General features: G+C 39.9%; 1 protein-coding gene across 1 annotated transcript in view; it reads left to right on the top strand.

Annotated features, from left to right (window-relative positions):
• LOC306876406 (neural-cadherin-like) overlaps positions 1-14,836 on the top strand; it is a gene marked incomplete at both ends in the record, with an annotated part of 304,042 nt that overhangs the window by 118,566 nt on the left and 170,640 nt on the right. The window contains one exon of the mRNA XM_079427539.1: positions 7,780-7,984. Coding sequence (XP_079283665.1) covers positions 7,780-7,984 — 205 coding nt within the window. The remainder of the gene's footprint in view (positions 1-7,779; positions 7,985-14,836) is intronic.

The raw sequence follows: 14,836 nt of genomic DNA, 5'->3' as shown, positions 1-14,836 counted from the left end.
AAGCTTGAAAAAAATCTCTTACAAAGCAAATTACCAGAAAAAGAGGCAGAAAAGTCAGTGTCAAAGTGGCTAATCGATGACGGGAGTAAACTGTTCTGTGAAGTCACGTAGTAGAGCGCAAGATGGGTAAGTCTTAAGATATTCTTGATTTTTAAATGGAAATACAATCTTTAAAAAGACAAACATCTGTTTTAACTGAAAAAGTGGCACAGTGGTTGATAATTTGTTGTCTTTTCAAAGGGCCGTTGTGAACGAGGACAGAGGAGTGAGGAGCTGCACTGTTGGTTTGTTTTTTTGTTTGTGAAATTCAAACAATATTTAGAGTTTTCAGATATGAATATACAAACGATACAAGTTATGCCAAATAATGTTTGTCAGGAGCTTCACTTTAACTTCAAGATACTTATGTTTTGTAAAGTTGTAAATATACAAATGATATCAAATTATTCCAAAGAAACCTTGCTTAAAGCATTCAGAATAAAAGTTATAGTTTATCAGGAAGCTTAATTGTATTTTTATGTTTTATTATAGATACTTGTTTCATAAAGTTATAAATGTACAAGTTATGATAGTATGATAGTTTAAATTATTCTCAATAAACTTTGCTTAAAAGCATGAACTACTGCACTGGTTTCTGTTTATTGAATACCTTTAGTATTTTAGTGGATTTAATGTAATGTTTGTGTTTAGGGGTTTTCTGTAAAATAAGGTAACCCAAGCAGACAAATATGTTAGCCCATGTGAATACCTGTTATGGCCCATAAGAGACCTACATGAGACCTAGCTGGGTCCCATCACTAACCCATGTAGGCAGACTGTAGGTACAAAATGGGAGCTACCTGGTTAACCCATATGGGACCTATATGGAGACCATCATCAGCCCATCTGGGTTAACCCATGTAGGGCCACCATTAAAGCAGGACAAAATTAGCTGGGTCCCAGTTGTTTAGCCCAGGTGGGCCCCAGATACCGGCCCAGTTGCAACCCCTATGGGCCCCACATGGATGTGTTGGCTGGGCTACCAAGGAACATTAAAGTGAGATGCGATTGCACTTAGGAGGTAAATGTGTGATACATAAAGAAAACGTTGAGTACTGTTAAGAAAATGTAGTTACAATTTGCCTGTACTGCACATTTTTTAATTTGCATATTTTTTTTTATTAAATTACAGCAAATTACAGACTAATGTTCTTCAGAACATGTTACACAAATCAATGTATTAATTTTAAATCTCAGGGTGGGTAAAATATTTTATTTCTGATTAATCAAATTATGTACAATCATTCATTCAGCACAATAGACTTGCATGCAGTGGACACTGCAAAATCCCGGATGCATTGCTTCTGAGTAAATTCCACGGAGCTCACCTTGCTTGCCCTTCCCAACGTAACCTGGTGGGTTCACAAGAAGCACAATGAGCATCAGGGTTAACCCAAATTTAAAACATTCTCCCCATGCCATCCAAGATATGCATGACTTTATTCTCTTGTTGAACATGTACAAACATTTCAAGAATAATTTCTAAGCTCTGTAGGTCTATTCTATGCAAGTAAATGGTGTCCAGAATTTTTAAGGGACGATATTAGGCCAAGTAAATTAGACTTTATTACTACACTGAACAAAATTATAAACGCAACACTTTTGTTTTTGCCCCCATTTTTCATGAGCTGAACTCAAAAGATCTAAGACTTTTTCTATGTACACAAAAGGCCTATTCCTCTCAAATATTGTTCACAAATATCCATGTTTCAGGAGTTTGCATGGGGTTTCAGAGGGGGGCGTGGTGGTTTGAGTTCAGGGCTCTCACAGCCTGGGGGAAAAAGCTGTTGAGCAGTCTGGCGGAGCGGGCTCTGATGCTCCGGTACCGTCTTCCTGATGGTAGGAGCTGGAAGAGACTGTGGCAGGGATGGGTGGAGTCCTTCACGATGCTGTTGGTTTTGCTGGAGCATCGTGTAAGGAAAATGTCCAGGATGGAGGGGAGAGGGGCACCGATGATCTTTGCAGCTGTGTTCACTGTCTGCTGGAGGGTCTTGCGGTCAGCAGCACTGCAGTTCCCGTACCAGACAGTGATGCAGCTGGTCAGCACACTCTCAATGGTGCCTCTGTAGAATGTGGTGAGGATGGGTGGAGGGAGACTTGCTCTTTTCAGCCGGCGGAGAAAGTGTAGGCGCTGTTGTGCCTTTTTGGAGAGTGACATGGTGTTGGTGGTCCAGATGAGATCCTCTGTGATGTGCACCCCCAGGAATTTAGTGCTGCTGACTCTCTCCACAGTCGAGCTGTCGATGGTCAGTGGGGGGTGGTCAACGGAGTTTCTCCTGAAGTCCATCACAACCTCCTTTGTCTTCTCCACATTGAGGGACAGATTGTTAGTGCCACACCATTCAGCCAGCTGTGCCACTTCCTCTCAGTAGTGCGTTTCATCGTTGTTGCTGATGAGACCTACCACTGTTGTGTCATCAGCAAACTTGATGATGTGGTTGGAGCTGAACTTGGCAGTGCAGTCGTGGGTCAGCAGTGTGAAGAGCAGCGGGCTGAGCACACAGCCTTGTGGGGCACCTGTGCTCAGTGTGGTGGTGCTCGAGGTGTTGTGGCCGACGGACTGACTGAGGTCTTCCGGTTAGAAAGTCCAGTATCCAATTTCAAAGGGAATTGTTAATGCCCAGCAGGTTTAGTTTATCGGAGTGTCTATTTACACTAAGTGCAAATAGCCCATTTTGTTGGCAAAGGCTATTTACACTAACTCCGCCCACTAACGTGTGATTGGGTTAGTCAACAATAAAAAAAAGTTAGTTCAACATCAGTTTCAGTGGCGTAGATGGTAAGGCGCATGCTTTTTGACGCGATCGACCTGAGTTCGAGCTCACCTTTTGCCAAACATTTTTTTCTCCCTTTTCAAATCTCATATCGCATCAGAAAGGCATTTATTTTCAATAAAAATGAAGGAAATAATCAAAAAGTTGAAAATAAAGTATCGGTTAGGGTATGTGTAGGGAGGGCTTTATTGTCCCAATAAGGTGGCATCCATTTAATAAATTTTAATTAAAATTATAATTTACACTCAGTATGTTATTATTGCGTACTGTTTTATAATGTACTACAATACTGAGGTGCAGATAATTGCCACTATTTGCAATAAGTAGTATAAATAGCAGAACATTTTGCTATTTTAACAGTGTAAATAGAATCTATAGCTATTTGCACTTAGTGTAAATAGCATATCGTTAAAAAATACTGCTATTTGCACTTAGTGTAAATAGCATCTGTCACTAAAAAAATATGCTATTTGCACTTAGTGTAAATAGCGTCTATCGCTATTTACACTTAGTGCAAATAGCCGCTGCCTTAGTTTATTTATGAGCTGTTGTGGGATTATTGTGTTGAATGCCGAGCTGAAGTCAATGAACAACATGGGAGTATTTATTTTCTAGGTTGGTAAGAAAAATAGGTGGGTAAGGAAATTGCATCGTCCGTAGAGCGGTTTGGACGGTATGCAAACTGGAGCGGGTCGAGTGTGTTGGGGAGGCTGGTTTTGATGTTGTGCATGACTAGCCTCTCAAAGCACTTCATCATGATTGGAGTCAGTGCTATGGGATGGTAGTCATTTAGACAGGACACAGGTGATTGGTAACGGTATGATTGTTGTGGATTTGAGACGTGGGGACGACTGCCTGGCTCAGCGAGGTGTTGAAGATATCTGTTAGGACATCTGTCAGCTGTGCAGCACAGTCTCACAGAACACGGCCAGGTATGTTGTCAGGACCCGCAGCCTTGCGTGGGTTAATCCTAGATAGGGTCTTCCTTACGTCGGCTGGAGACAGACAGAGCGCCCGGTCGTTGGGAGGTGTGGGCAGTTTTTGTGCAGGTGTGTCATTCTGCATTTCAAACCGTGAATAAAAGTGGTTGAGTGCATCGGGGAGGGATGTGTCATCATCACAGGCCTGTGGCGGGGGCTTGTAGTCAGTGATGGTCTGAATGGCTTGCCACAGGCTCCGTGTGTCTCTGCTGTCTGTGAAGTGATTGTTGATTTTTTTGAGCATATGACCGTTTTGCATTTTTGATGCCACAGGACAGATTGGCTCTTTCTGTTTTGAGGGCTGCTTTATCTCCTGATCTGAATGCTTCATCTCTGGTCTTTAGAAGCCCACGAACCTCTGCTGTCATCCATGGCTTCTGGTTTGCACATGCGCAGGTCTGTGTGGTTGTTGTAGGTGCCTCTTTAAACATGTTCCAGTCTGTGCACTGAAAGCAGTCCTGCAGTGCTGAGGTGGCATTGTCTGGCCATACTGTGATCTGCTTTTGAGTTTGAGAAGTGGTCTATATGCTGGGATTAGCATAACAGTGATGTGGTCTGAGTAACCGAGGTGGGGGCAGGGTACAGCCACATGCTGTAGACCGACTGAGTTGAATTAAGTCCAGTTTGTTTTCCAGAGAGCGAACGTTTGAGAGCATGAGTGTTGGAAGAGCCGGTGTTGTGGGGTTAGCTCTTAGCCTAGCTATATATCTCCGCGCTTACCGCGCTTCTGTCCTCTCTAACACCACTTGCGATGCTGCCTTGCGCGGGTAGCGTCAGTAGGCGAGTCCGCGGTCTCGAGGTCCGGCTCCATCTGTAAAAAAAAGGCCTCGTAGCTTCTCAGTAGCCGCCGGCGAGAGTTGTTGTTTGTACGCGTTGCCGATATCCAAAAGGCTTTGGCAATCATAGATGTGTTTTGGATTGATTTCCTTGCGAGTTAGCGGTAATTTTACACTATTTGGAGACGAACAGACGACATTAAAAGACATAAAAGCGCCGTCTTTGGGACCCGTAGCAGCCGCTGCGTCTGACTGCACCGCCATCTTGGATCCATAATGAACACCATATTAAATCTACTTTTACATTGATAATGGACTATATATCTTGACATTATTTAAGATCTGCATAGTATCTTACTACAGTACATATTGTAAGTGGTTAGGTGTGGAGTGTTATTTGAGTGTTCCCTGTGAGGCTTATATTAATTTTGATGTGAGCTAGTTAATAATTTCAACAACAAAAAAAAAAAATGTATATGTTAGGTTACATTTTATTTTGATGTCCCCTTAGTCTATTGACTATAAGCAACTTTGCAACTATGTGTCAACTAACTCTCATGAGAGTACTAGTAGGCTTAGGTTAAGGTTAGGATAGGTAGAATTTTGACGTACTCGCAAAGTTGCTTGTCTGTCTGTTGGGGAACCATCAAAATAATGTGTTAGCATATATTTAGCAGACATACTACTAATACTCCAATGACTGCTAGTTGACATATAGTTGCAGAGTTACTTAACAACAGCTGTCTAAAGGGTACCATCAAAATAATCAAACTGGTATTAAAATAAAAATAGTTCAAAGCAATCTGATCTGATATCTTATCTTATGGCTGTTTGAGAGAAAAAAAAATATTACTATTATTATTACTATACCTATAAGTGGTCATTGATGGCTTTAGGTAAAGTAGCATATTCTCATTCTCATAAGAAAGGTGGCAAAATATGAGACTTATAATACATTATAACTATGAGAAATATAATCCATTGTAACTTAAGTGAATGCAACGTGTTCACTGTGTGTTATAAATCGTCATACTCAACACTAATAAGTAAATATTATAATACATTAAAACTGTTCTTATGAATATTCATAAGATGAAATAACATTGTAAGTTTTTTTTTATAATGCATTTCGCATTCATTATAATGCCTTAAAATACCCTAATGTATTATAAATACGGGCTTCATAGAAGGTGCTACCAAAATTACAATGCAATTACATTACCTGCTTATGGTCTTCGGTATCCATAACCTGGAGAGCAAATTAGTTGTTTGTAGAAAAAAAAGATATTGTCAGGCACATTACAGATTGTAAGCTGTGTGTGGTACTAAGAAATGTGGTACAAAAGCCACCAAGAAAATGCACTTTTCACAGCTTGTAATACTTTTTACGAAACAAAACAAACAAAAATTGTTCATCACCCTTACCTCTTCCACTCATCTACCGTGCTGCCGCTGAAAGTCGTCTTCTTTTTTTGACCAATCGCAAAAAATTCGCCCCCACTACCGCCACCAGGAGCGTGAACCGATACTACAACCCACATGACATTAAATAAACCAATCAAAATCTTCTGTTGGTTTGTACAGCCCACTTGCAGCTTAAGTCCCACCCATTTGCAGCTGGGTCTGACCTCCGTTTATACCCATCACCTTCCCTTTGGCTGCAAAATCCGCTATGTTCCGAGAACCATTCGCAAGGCGCGAATCGAATCATATGATTTCCGAGCGGCTTCAATATAACGGCTCGCTGAGTAGCCGGTTTTTCGGTGGAGATCGTTTTAGATTCAGATTGACATTTTTAACATAAAAGCTGGAGTACGATGAAATGGATGAGTCTGTCCTACTGACATTGAATAGCAGAAGAAAACATTATTTACCTCAAATTGTGGTTATACTGTGTGAATCTTTTCTTTTTGTTTTGTTTTTTATATTTTTGGGGGATTCTAGTTGCATCTTTAGTGATTTTTCAACTATTTACTGTCTTGTCCCAAAGAGGTGGATTTCATCTCTTTCGGCAGTACTTGACTTCATCCTAAACTCAAAAAAAAAAAAACTCTTTCCCTCTATCTTTCTCTCTGCTTACTAGCTTGTACTTATTTGAACAATGACTGAGACTTGGTTTTACGAGCACTTCCTCTGTCTGATTGCCTCTTCAAGATTAATCGCTTTTTGTATTCCCCAATTGTAAGTCGCTTTGGATAAAAGCGTCTGCCAAATGACTAAATGTAGAGGTTTTTGCAAAAAAAAGCACAAGTGGATTTAGCTGGTTTTGACGGAAGAGAAAATCTAACTTGTTAAAAACCAATGGTTTGTCTAAAGTGATATTTTTGAAAAAAAAGTTATGTTATTCACTAATTAATTACCTTATCATTACCTTTAAAATGAAACTACTGAACCTGATCATAAGAGCCTGCTCATTTAAAAGAAAAGTCTGATGGATTTAGAGGGTTTTGCATCTGAACTCTTCAATTGTAAAAAAAATTGTGTTTTTCTTACTTCGATACTGCTCAAAATGTCATGAAATTGCAGTGATACACTTTAATTGCTGGATTTTATGTTTATGTTAAGTCTAAGCACTGGACGTGATTTGACCCAGTGAGTAAAAAACAAGGAGAAAGAAAGGGATAATAACAGTGATCAGTAAGGCAGATGGAAATCACAATAGATTATTTTTTTTAGCATCCGGATGAGACTAAGTGAGAAGTATTTGATTTATGTCATCCAAAATGAGGAGAAACTTTTCCATTTCCAGTTGTTTTCTTCAGTAATGGGTTTGTTTTGCTCCAATATATGTGGTAACCAGCACAGTACTGTATGTTCTCTGATGCTGTGCAATTGTAAATTGTTTATTCTATATTTTTACAGGATCAATGAGCCTGTGGTCCATCTCTTACCTGCTGTACCCATTTCCATTTATCTTTACATTTATTTCCACAACAAAGAATCCCCCACTTACCCACATTCAGTTATGACCACATGTATAAAGATATAATGCATTCACTTTGGAAGTTATATTGATAGATACTTATATTCAACAGATATCCATATTGGCTCACTTGGTGCACTTATCGTTTTATTTAATCCATTCTTCTTTCCTTTTATGTTTGTTCATTTGTAGAACACCTTAATGAGTTAGAGTCAATAATCATAACTGATTACACCGTAATTGATTTTCGTCAATCAGGTTCTCTCTTTTTGTCTTTTCCTATCCAGCTTCCTAGTCACTCCAGCAGTGTCCTTCCAAAAGCAACCAGTAACTTACAGCTTGCTCATCAATCCCAGCAGTCTTTTCAGCATCCAGCCAGAAACGGGGGAGATCAGTCTGACCCGTACCATAGACTTTGAGAGCGACCAGCACCGCTACCTGCTGCTGGTGCGGGCCAGTGAGAATCAGGACAGACTCAGCAGTGCTGCAGAGGCGAGTGCTCTCATATGCTAATGATGGATTTATTTATTTATATTGTACCTTTGGTGATTATTTTATGTATATGTATATATGTATTGTTTGCTCGTTATGAAATGTATAGTAGTGGAAATGTATTCATTAGGTAGTTTATGGGTAAACAACATACATATTACAGTACAATGACTGTTAAGAAGACAGTAATAATCGTATCTGTAATAATCTAATTCTAAGTGAAAATAATCTTCAGTATTATGAAGTTTTCTAGGAATTTTTACTTCAATAGAAATGTAACTTTTGGGCAATATTATATTTATTTCTCAATATGTTGATATAAGTAGTTGCATAGCAGCAGGGGAAAAAAAGTACAGTTAAATAAATGTACAGTATAGTGGAAAAAGATGACTGAAGATATCTGCAGTAACGACTGGTATAATTGTTCATCACAAGTGATTTTTGATGGTAAAGGATTCATGTCAATCACTCATCCGCAGACTAATAATTGCATGATTTTAAAAACATGTATGCTTTTGGCTGTCCATTCACAGTTATTTTTATGCAAAAACGATATCGTTGAAAGGATAGATAGCTAGGTAGTAGAGATGTAACGATATCAAAATCTCACAATATGATAATATTGTGATGTGAAGCCCACGATAGAAAATTTATTGCGATGTTTAAAAAAAAAAAAAAAACAATGAAGAATTGGGGAAAAATAAACATTTTGTACATTTTAAAGTTAAATTATTCTATCTAATGCACTTTGAGAGTTCAAAATTAAGAGCTCCAACCCAAGTTCTTAACTAAGAAAACTTAAGTCATTGAACTGACTTGTACCTGAATTTTAAAGGAGACTCAACCCTCTTTTTATGTGTGATATACTGTCTCAGTCTAAATTACATTCACACTAGTGTTTTAGGACGCTGACGGGTAGATATTGCTGAGAGGTCAGGAAAGAGCTAGGATGGAGCAATACTACAGGGTAATTTCCGGTTGCTTGTGTTTATTAGAGACATGCCACCAACCAGTGATGATTTGAGAGTGATATTTATAGCAAAAGAAAATGAAAGAAATAAACAAAATAACAAAAACACAACAAAACAATCACTGAAGCTACAAAACACAAAGAAAATCCCTGTCAACAGCAAAACTTACAGCTCAAACCACTTGTAGGGGCACTTCTTTCAGTTTAAACACATCTTACAGCAGACATGCACTTCAATCAAACAGTTTCCGCTTTCTGCCTCCTCACCTCCCTTACAACTACAAACAACCACACTGATTAAATAGGCTATTTTCCCACCAGACATTAATGGCACAAACCATTCCCATGGGGGAGCACAAATCCCAGTGTCCATCTCACAATACACATTTCCTCGAAATAGAAATATGAAAGAAAAATACAAATAACACAAATGAAAATAGCAAAAAAAACACTGCTTATATGCAACATAACCACACTGAAACAGACTTATATATTAAACTGATGTTTTATCACATCTCCCAGCACACCCCCATTTAGAAAATGGAATTATCTTAAACACGGAAGGGCCCAAACTGGAGCGGATAGGTAAAAATGGTCTACACATCTACGACAACTATACTTTTAAATATAAACAAATAAATCATATAATACAATAAAGTACTGTGAAACACACATGGTCTCTTGTTGTTTTGCCACTACAATCGTTACAAGACACAGAAACAAAGCAACACTTACAATATGTAAGTCTCAAGATGACGCCGCATATGGCAGCCATTGTGCTTGGCTCTCAAGTTGTTTTAGAGTTTTTTTCAGTTTTTCCTGTTTTTTTGTTTGTCAAACACGATTAATTTCACCAAGGAAGAACTGCTGAACATTCGGCAGAACACACCACAAAATCTCCAACCGGTTTGCGATTATTTGGATGTTTTGCTGAACATAGTAGTCGTCGGAGCTGCGGCGCTGTTTAGACGCTTCAGGATGCGCAGACGGGGGAAGCGAGCCGGCGCACTCGTGAAGCTCAGACGGTGCGGATTTCGAATGCCGTTGTCTAGCATCCATCTGGCTAATCTCCGCTCTCTACCCAACAAAACGGACAGACTCCTTCTGTTTTCCCGGTCAAGGAAGGACTTTTCAAACTGTGCTGCTCTGTGTTTCACGGAAACCTGGCTGAATGATGCCATCCCGGACAGCACGCTTCATCTGCCGAGCTTTCAGCTGTTCAGAGCAGATCGCGACGCAGAATCAATGGGGAAATCGCGCAGCGTCGGGACATGCTTCTACATCAATGAAAGGTGGTGTACAGATGTAACAGTGTTAAAGACGATGTGCTGTTCAGATCTAGAAACGCTTTTCATCAACTCTAAACCATTCTACTTGCCGCGGGAGTTTTGCTCCTTCATTCTCGTGAGTGTCTACATTCCACCGCAAGCGCACGTGAGCTCAGCTTTACAGAAACTCGCTGATCAGATCACAGACACAGAACAACAACACCCGGACTCTGTTTTAATCATTCTAGGGGACTTTAAAAGAGCAAATCTCTCCCGTGAACTGCCAAAATACAGACAGCATGTTACATGTCCCAACAAAGACAGTAATATACTGGATTACTGTTAAACAGCAATAAAGGATGCATATCACTCTGTCCCATGGGCAGCTTTAGGACTTTCTGATCACTGTTTGGTTCATCTTATTCCAACCTACAGGCAGAAACTGAAATCAGCTAAACCTGTATTAATGTATTACCTGCATCAGGCCAAAGAAGTTGCTTACAGGAATGGGAATAGAGTCTTGTATAAACAGACCAAATACACACTGGAAAAGGAGATCAGAGTGGCAAAGAGGAATTATTCCGATAAGCTAAGGATCCAATTCTCTTCCAGTGACACGGCTTCAGTGTGGAAAGGTCTGAAAGACATCACCAATTACAAGACACCATCCCCCAGCACTGTGGAGAATCAACAACTGGCAGACGATCTGAATGAGTTCTATTGCAGGTTTGAAAGAACACCATTCACACCTCCTGCAACCCCCCCTCTCCCCCTCTTCTGCACTGCAGATCAGTGAAGATGACGTGCGCCAGGTCTTCAGAAAGAACAAGAGAAGAAAGTCACCAGGCCCAGATGGTGTGACACCAGCCTGTCTGAAATCCTGTGCTGACCAGCTGGCCCCCATCTTCACACAGATATTCAATGGATCACTGGAGCTGTGTGACGTCCCCTCATGCTTCAAACGCTCCACCATCATCCCCATCCCAAAGAAACCCAAGATAACAGAACTTAACGACTACAGACCTGTGGCTCTAACATCTGTGGTAATGAAATAATTTGAAAAACTGGTTTTGGCTTATCTGAAGGACATCACTAGACCCTTACTGGAGCCCCTGCAGTTTGCCTACAGAGCAAACAGGTTTGTGAATGATGCAGTCAACATGGGACTGCATTACATACTGCAACACCTGGATAGACCAGGGACTTATGTGAGGATCCTGTTTATGGACATGAGCTCGGCCTTTAACACTATCATTCCAAACCTCCTCCTGCCCAAACTAACTCAGTTCGCCGTCCCCACCTCTATCTGTCAGTGGATCACCAGCTTCCTGACAGACAGGCAGCAGCAGCTAGTGAGGCTGGGAAAATACACATTCAGCACCTGTTAGATAGGGCAGTCGTGGCCTAATGGATAAAGAGTTGGATTTGTAGCCTGACAGTCGTGGGTTCGAGTCTCAGGTCACTACTGTGTGTACACTTGGATGGGTTAAATGCAGAGCACAAATTCCGAGTATGAGTCACCATACTTGGCCACACACCACTTCCCTTTCCCCCTTTCATTTTCCCTTTCCCTCAGGGCTGCGTTCTCTCCCCACTGCTCTTCTTCCTCTACACCAAGGACTGCACCTCTAAAAACCCCTCTGTCAAGCTCCTGAAGTTTAGCAGATGACACCACACTGATCGGTCTCATCCAGGATGGTGACAAGTCTGCTTACAGACAGGAGGTTAAGGAGCTGGCTGTCTGGTGCAGTCTTAACAACCTGAAGCTCAACACGCTCAAAACTGTGGAGATGATAATGGACTTCAGGAGAAACCCCCCCCCCCCCCCCCCCCTGCTCTCCCCCCACTCACAATCATGAACAGCACTGTAACAACAGTGGAGTCATTCAGATTCCTGGGCATCACCATCTCTCAGGACCTGAAGTGGAACATTCACATTACTCTATTGTCAAAAAGGCCCAGCAGAGGTTGTACTTCCTTCGCCAGCTGAGGAAGTTCAACCTGCCACAGGAGCTGCTGAAACAGTTCTACTCTGCCATCATTTAATCCATCCTCTGCACTTCATTAACTCTCTGGTTCAGCTCAGCTACTGAATCTGACCTCAGAAAACTACAGCGGGTAGTCCGGACTACTGAGCGAATCATTGGTACAACCCTCCCCACTCTCCAAGAACTGTACTTATCCAGAGTGAGCAAAAGGGCTGGTAAAATCGCTCTGGACCCCTCACACCCAGCACACTCCCTCTTTGGACTGTTACCATCTGATCAACGCTACAGAGCTCTGAGCACCAGAACAGCCAGGCACAGGAACAGTTTCTTCCCTCAGGCAATCCATCTCATGAACATTTGAACTCTTAACCTGTTAACGTTCACCAGAGCGACGTCGCACTGAACGCTCTTTGTTTGCATGTGTCATTGTTTTCCAATAGAATAAATGAAACGGGACAAAGTTAATCTTGACAAACTATATATCATTCTGAGGGTCTAAGCCTCAAGCATCGACGACAGATCGCTGTTTTTCGATGGAAAGCTTATAAGGAATGAGTGGCACAAATTTGCTACATTTGTGTAAGCAGTACACATCCAAACACGCAGAGTAAAAAAGGCGTACGTACCTTTATCATTGTAATAACGAGCCACAAACGCGTCCACTGCTGAAATCCCAGTTTAGTTAGAGAGGTAAGGGTCCACAGAACAACATCCCAGCGAGCACTTTTAGTCCAGCGAAACAATAACGTTGTAATAAGGATGAATATTCCTTTGTTTACGTTTCATTTCTTCAGAGAGTTATTGTTCGCGTCCGTTATGGAATAAATTACGCTCAAAAACAGCATCTTGGTGGTAAAAAAACAAAACGATGTTGCAGCATACGGTTTTACAAACATAATGAGACCGTCTACGGAAAAAAAAAGTCTCAGAAAAGCGGAATATAGATTATTTGAATTTGGCGCTCCCTCCTGCCGGCAGTGACGCTTCTGTGACGCAACTGTCATCTGAGCGGGGCATAACTTAGCGATCTGCTTTATCCATAAAAAACTGTTTTTTTTTTTCTTCTACATTTTTTATATGTGTGTGTGTGTCTGCATGATTATAATATGTATGGACGGACATCAGCGTGTTTATTAGCGACTCTATGACGGCTATCATTGTGATTCATTGATCAGCTATTATTGATTATATGGCCCATCTGTTTGATTATAATCTGAATGGAAGCACATCAGCGTGTGTTTACTGACTCTATGACCATGTCTGGCAATATCACTTCACGTCTGGCAGTGATATTTATCATTGTAATACGAATAACGAAGAATACTTCAGTATACATACTATATACAAAGCATTTTTTTTCAATTTTTTTCCCTTTTTTATTACTCAAATAATTATTTTTGTATTTTTTAGTGCTCAAATAAATCTGTCTATTATTTTATAATTGAAAAACTATGCAGGAACATGTATAATGACTAAAATAGCTTGTATAATTCTGCAATCCATTTGGTGGTTATTTTTCCTCAAACAGGGGGGTGGGGGGACTATAAATAGTTTCAGAAAAAATATTGCAGGAATCTCATTTTTCTATCTTCAAATTTTTTCCCGGTATCTTCTTCAAATTTGAAATATGAACTCATGAGACACATGGCTTTCGATCCATTACTTTTCTGGATTGCTCCAGGACTTATTTCATGTATTTGTATATGAAATAAAAAAACATTCAGTGTGGAAAAATATTTTTCAAGGCACGTCAGTGCCTATAACTTTTTATCTTTTTGAGCATTATCAACTCTGGATGATAGATAGTAAAGCCCAGAGTCTCTTCTTTCCAAAGATACCTAATTTGTTTGTGTAAGCACACTTTGTCACAAACTGTTACCATTTTAATTTAGGTAGGTTATTTTCACCTGCGAGGCCCTAAATGGGGGTGAAGGTTAACAGGTTAACAATAAACATGAAACACTATCATACTTTTTATTTTTTATTTAACACACATACTTATTACATTTCAAATTTGCGCCTAACATACTTGTACATACTAAATTGTCTATTTTGTATATTGTGTTTGTGCTATTTTGCACACTGCGCATTTTGTATATTTGTACTTTATTTATTTTTTAATTATCTCTGTCCTGTCGCTGATTTTTAATTTGGACTGCATTTAGACCGCTAGCTCTCAGCAATATAGTGGGGGAACTATGAACTATGAACTATGAACCGTTTCATATAAACTGGAATAAATACAAAACTAGAGCCAAACTAAAACTGAAATGAGACATTAGTAATAAATAGTATAGTGAATAAATTAAATAATCATAACTGAAGGACATAAGAAAGCACGTTTTTCTTTACATTTCGAAATAAGGTGCATTAAAAGTCAATAAATCCTTGATTAATATGAATATTTTAATTGAAAACGTGTCTACACATATACTATTCAATAAAATTCTAGTGCATTTAATCTATTAAATAACAGGAGAGTGAGTAAGTTTAATCTTAACATCTAAAAGCTAATTTTAGTGAACAAAGCACCATATTTCGGCTCTCATTTTGTTAGGAAGGTTACACAAAATGTTATTTTATCCTTCTACAATCTATATGCTTTCTAACAGCTTCATGTGGCCGT

This window comes from Barbus barbus, assembly GCF_936440315.1.
Source record: "Barbus barbus genome assembly, chromosome: 1".
Classification (NCBI taxonomy): Eukaryota; Metazoa; Chordata; class Actinopteri; order Cypriniformes; family Cyprinidae; genus Barbus; species Barbus barbus.
The sequence above is the reverse complement of the archived record's forward strand: the minus strand, read 5'-3'. Positions and strand labels throughout refer to the sequence as shown.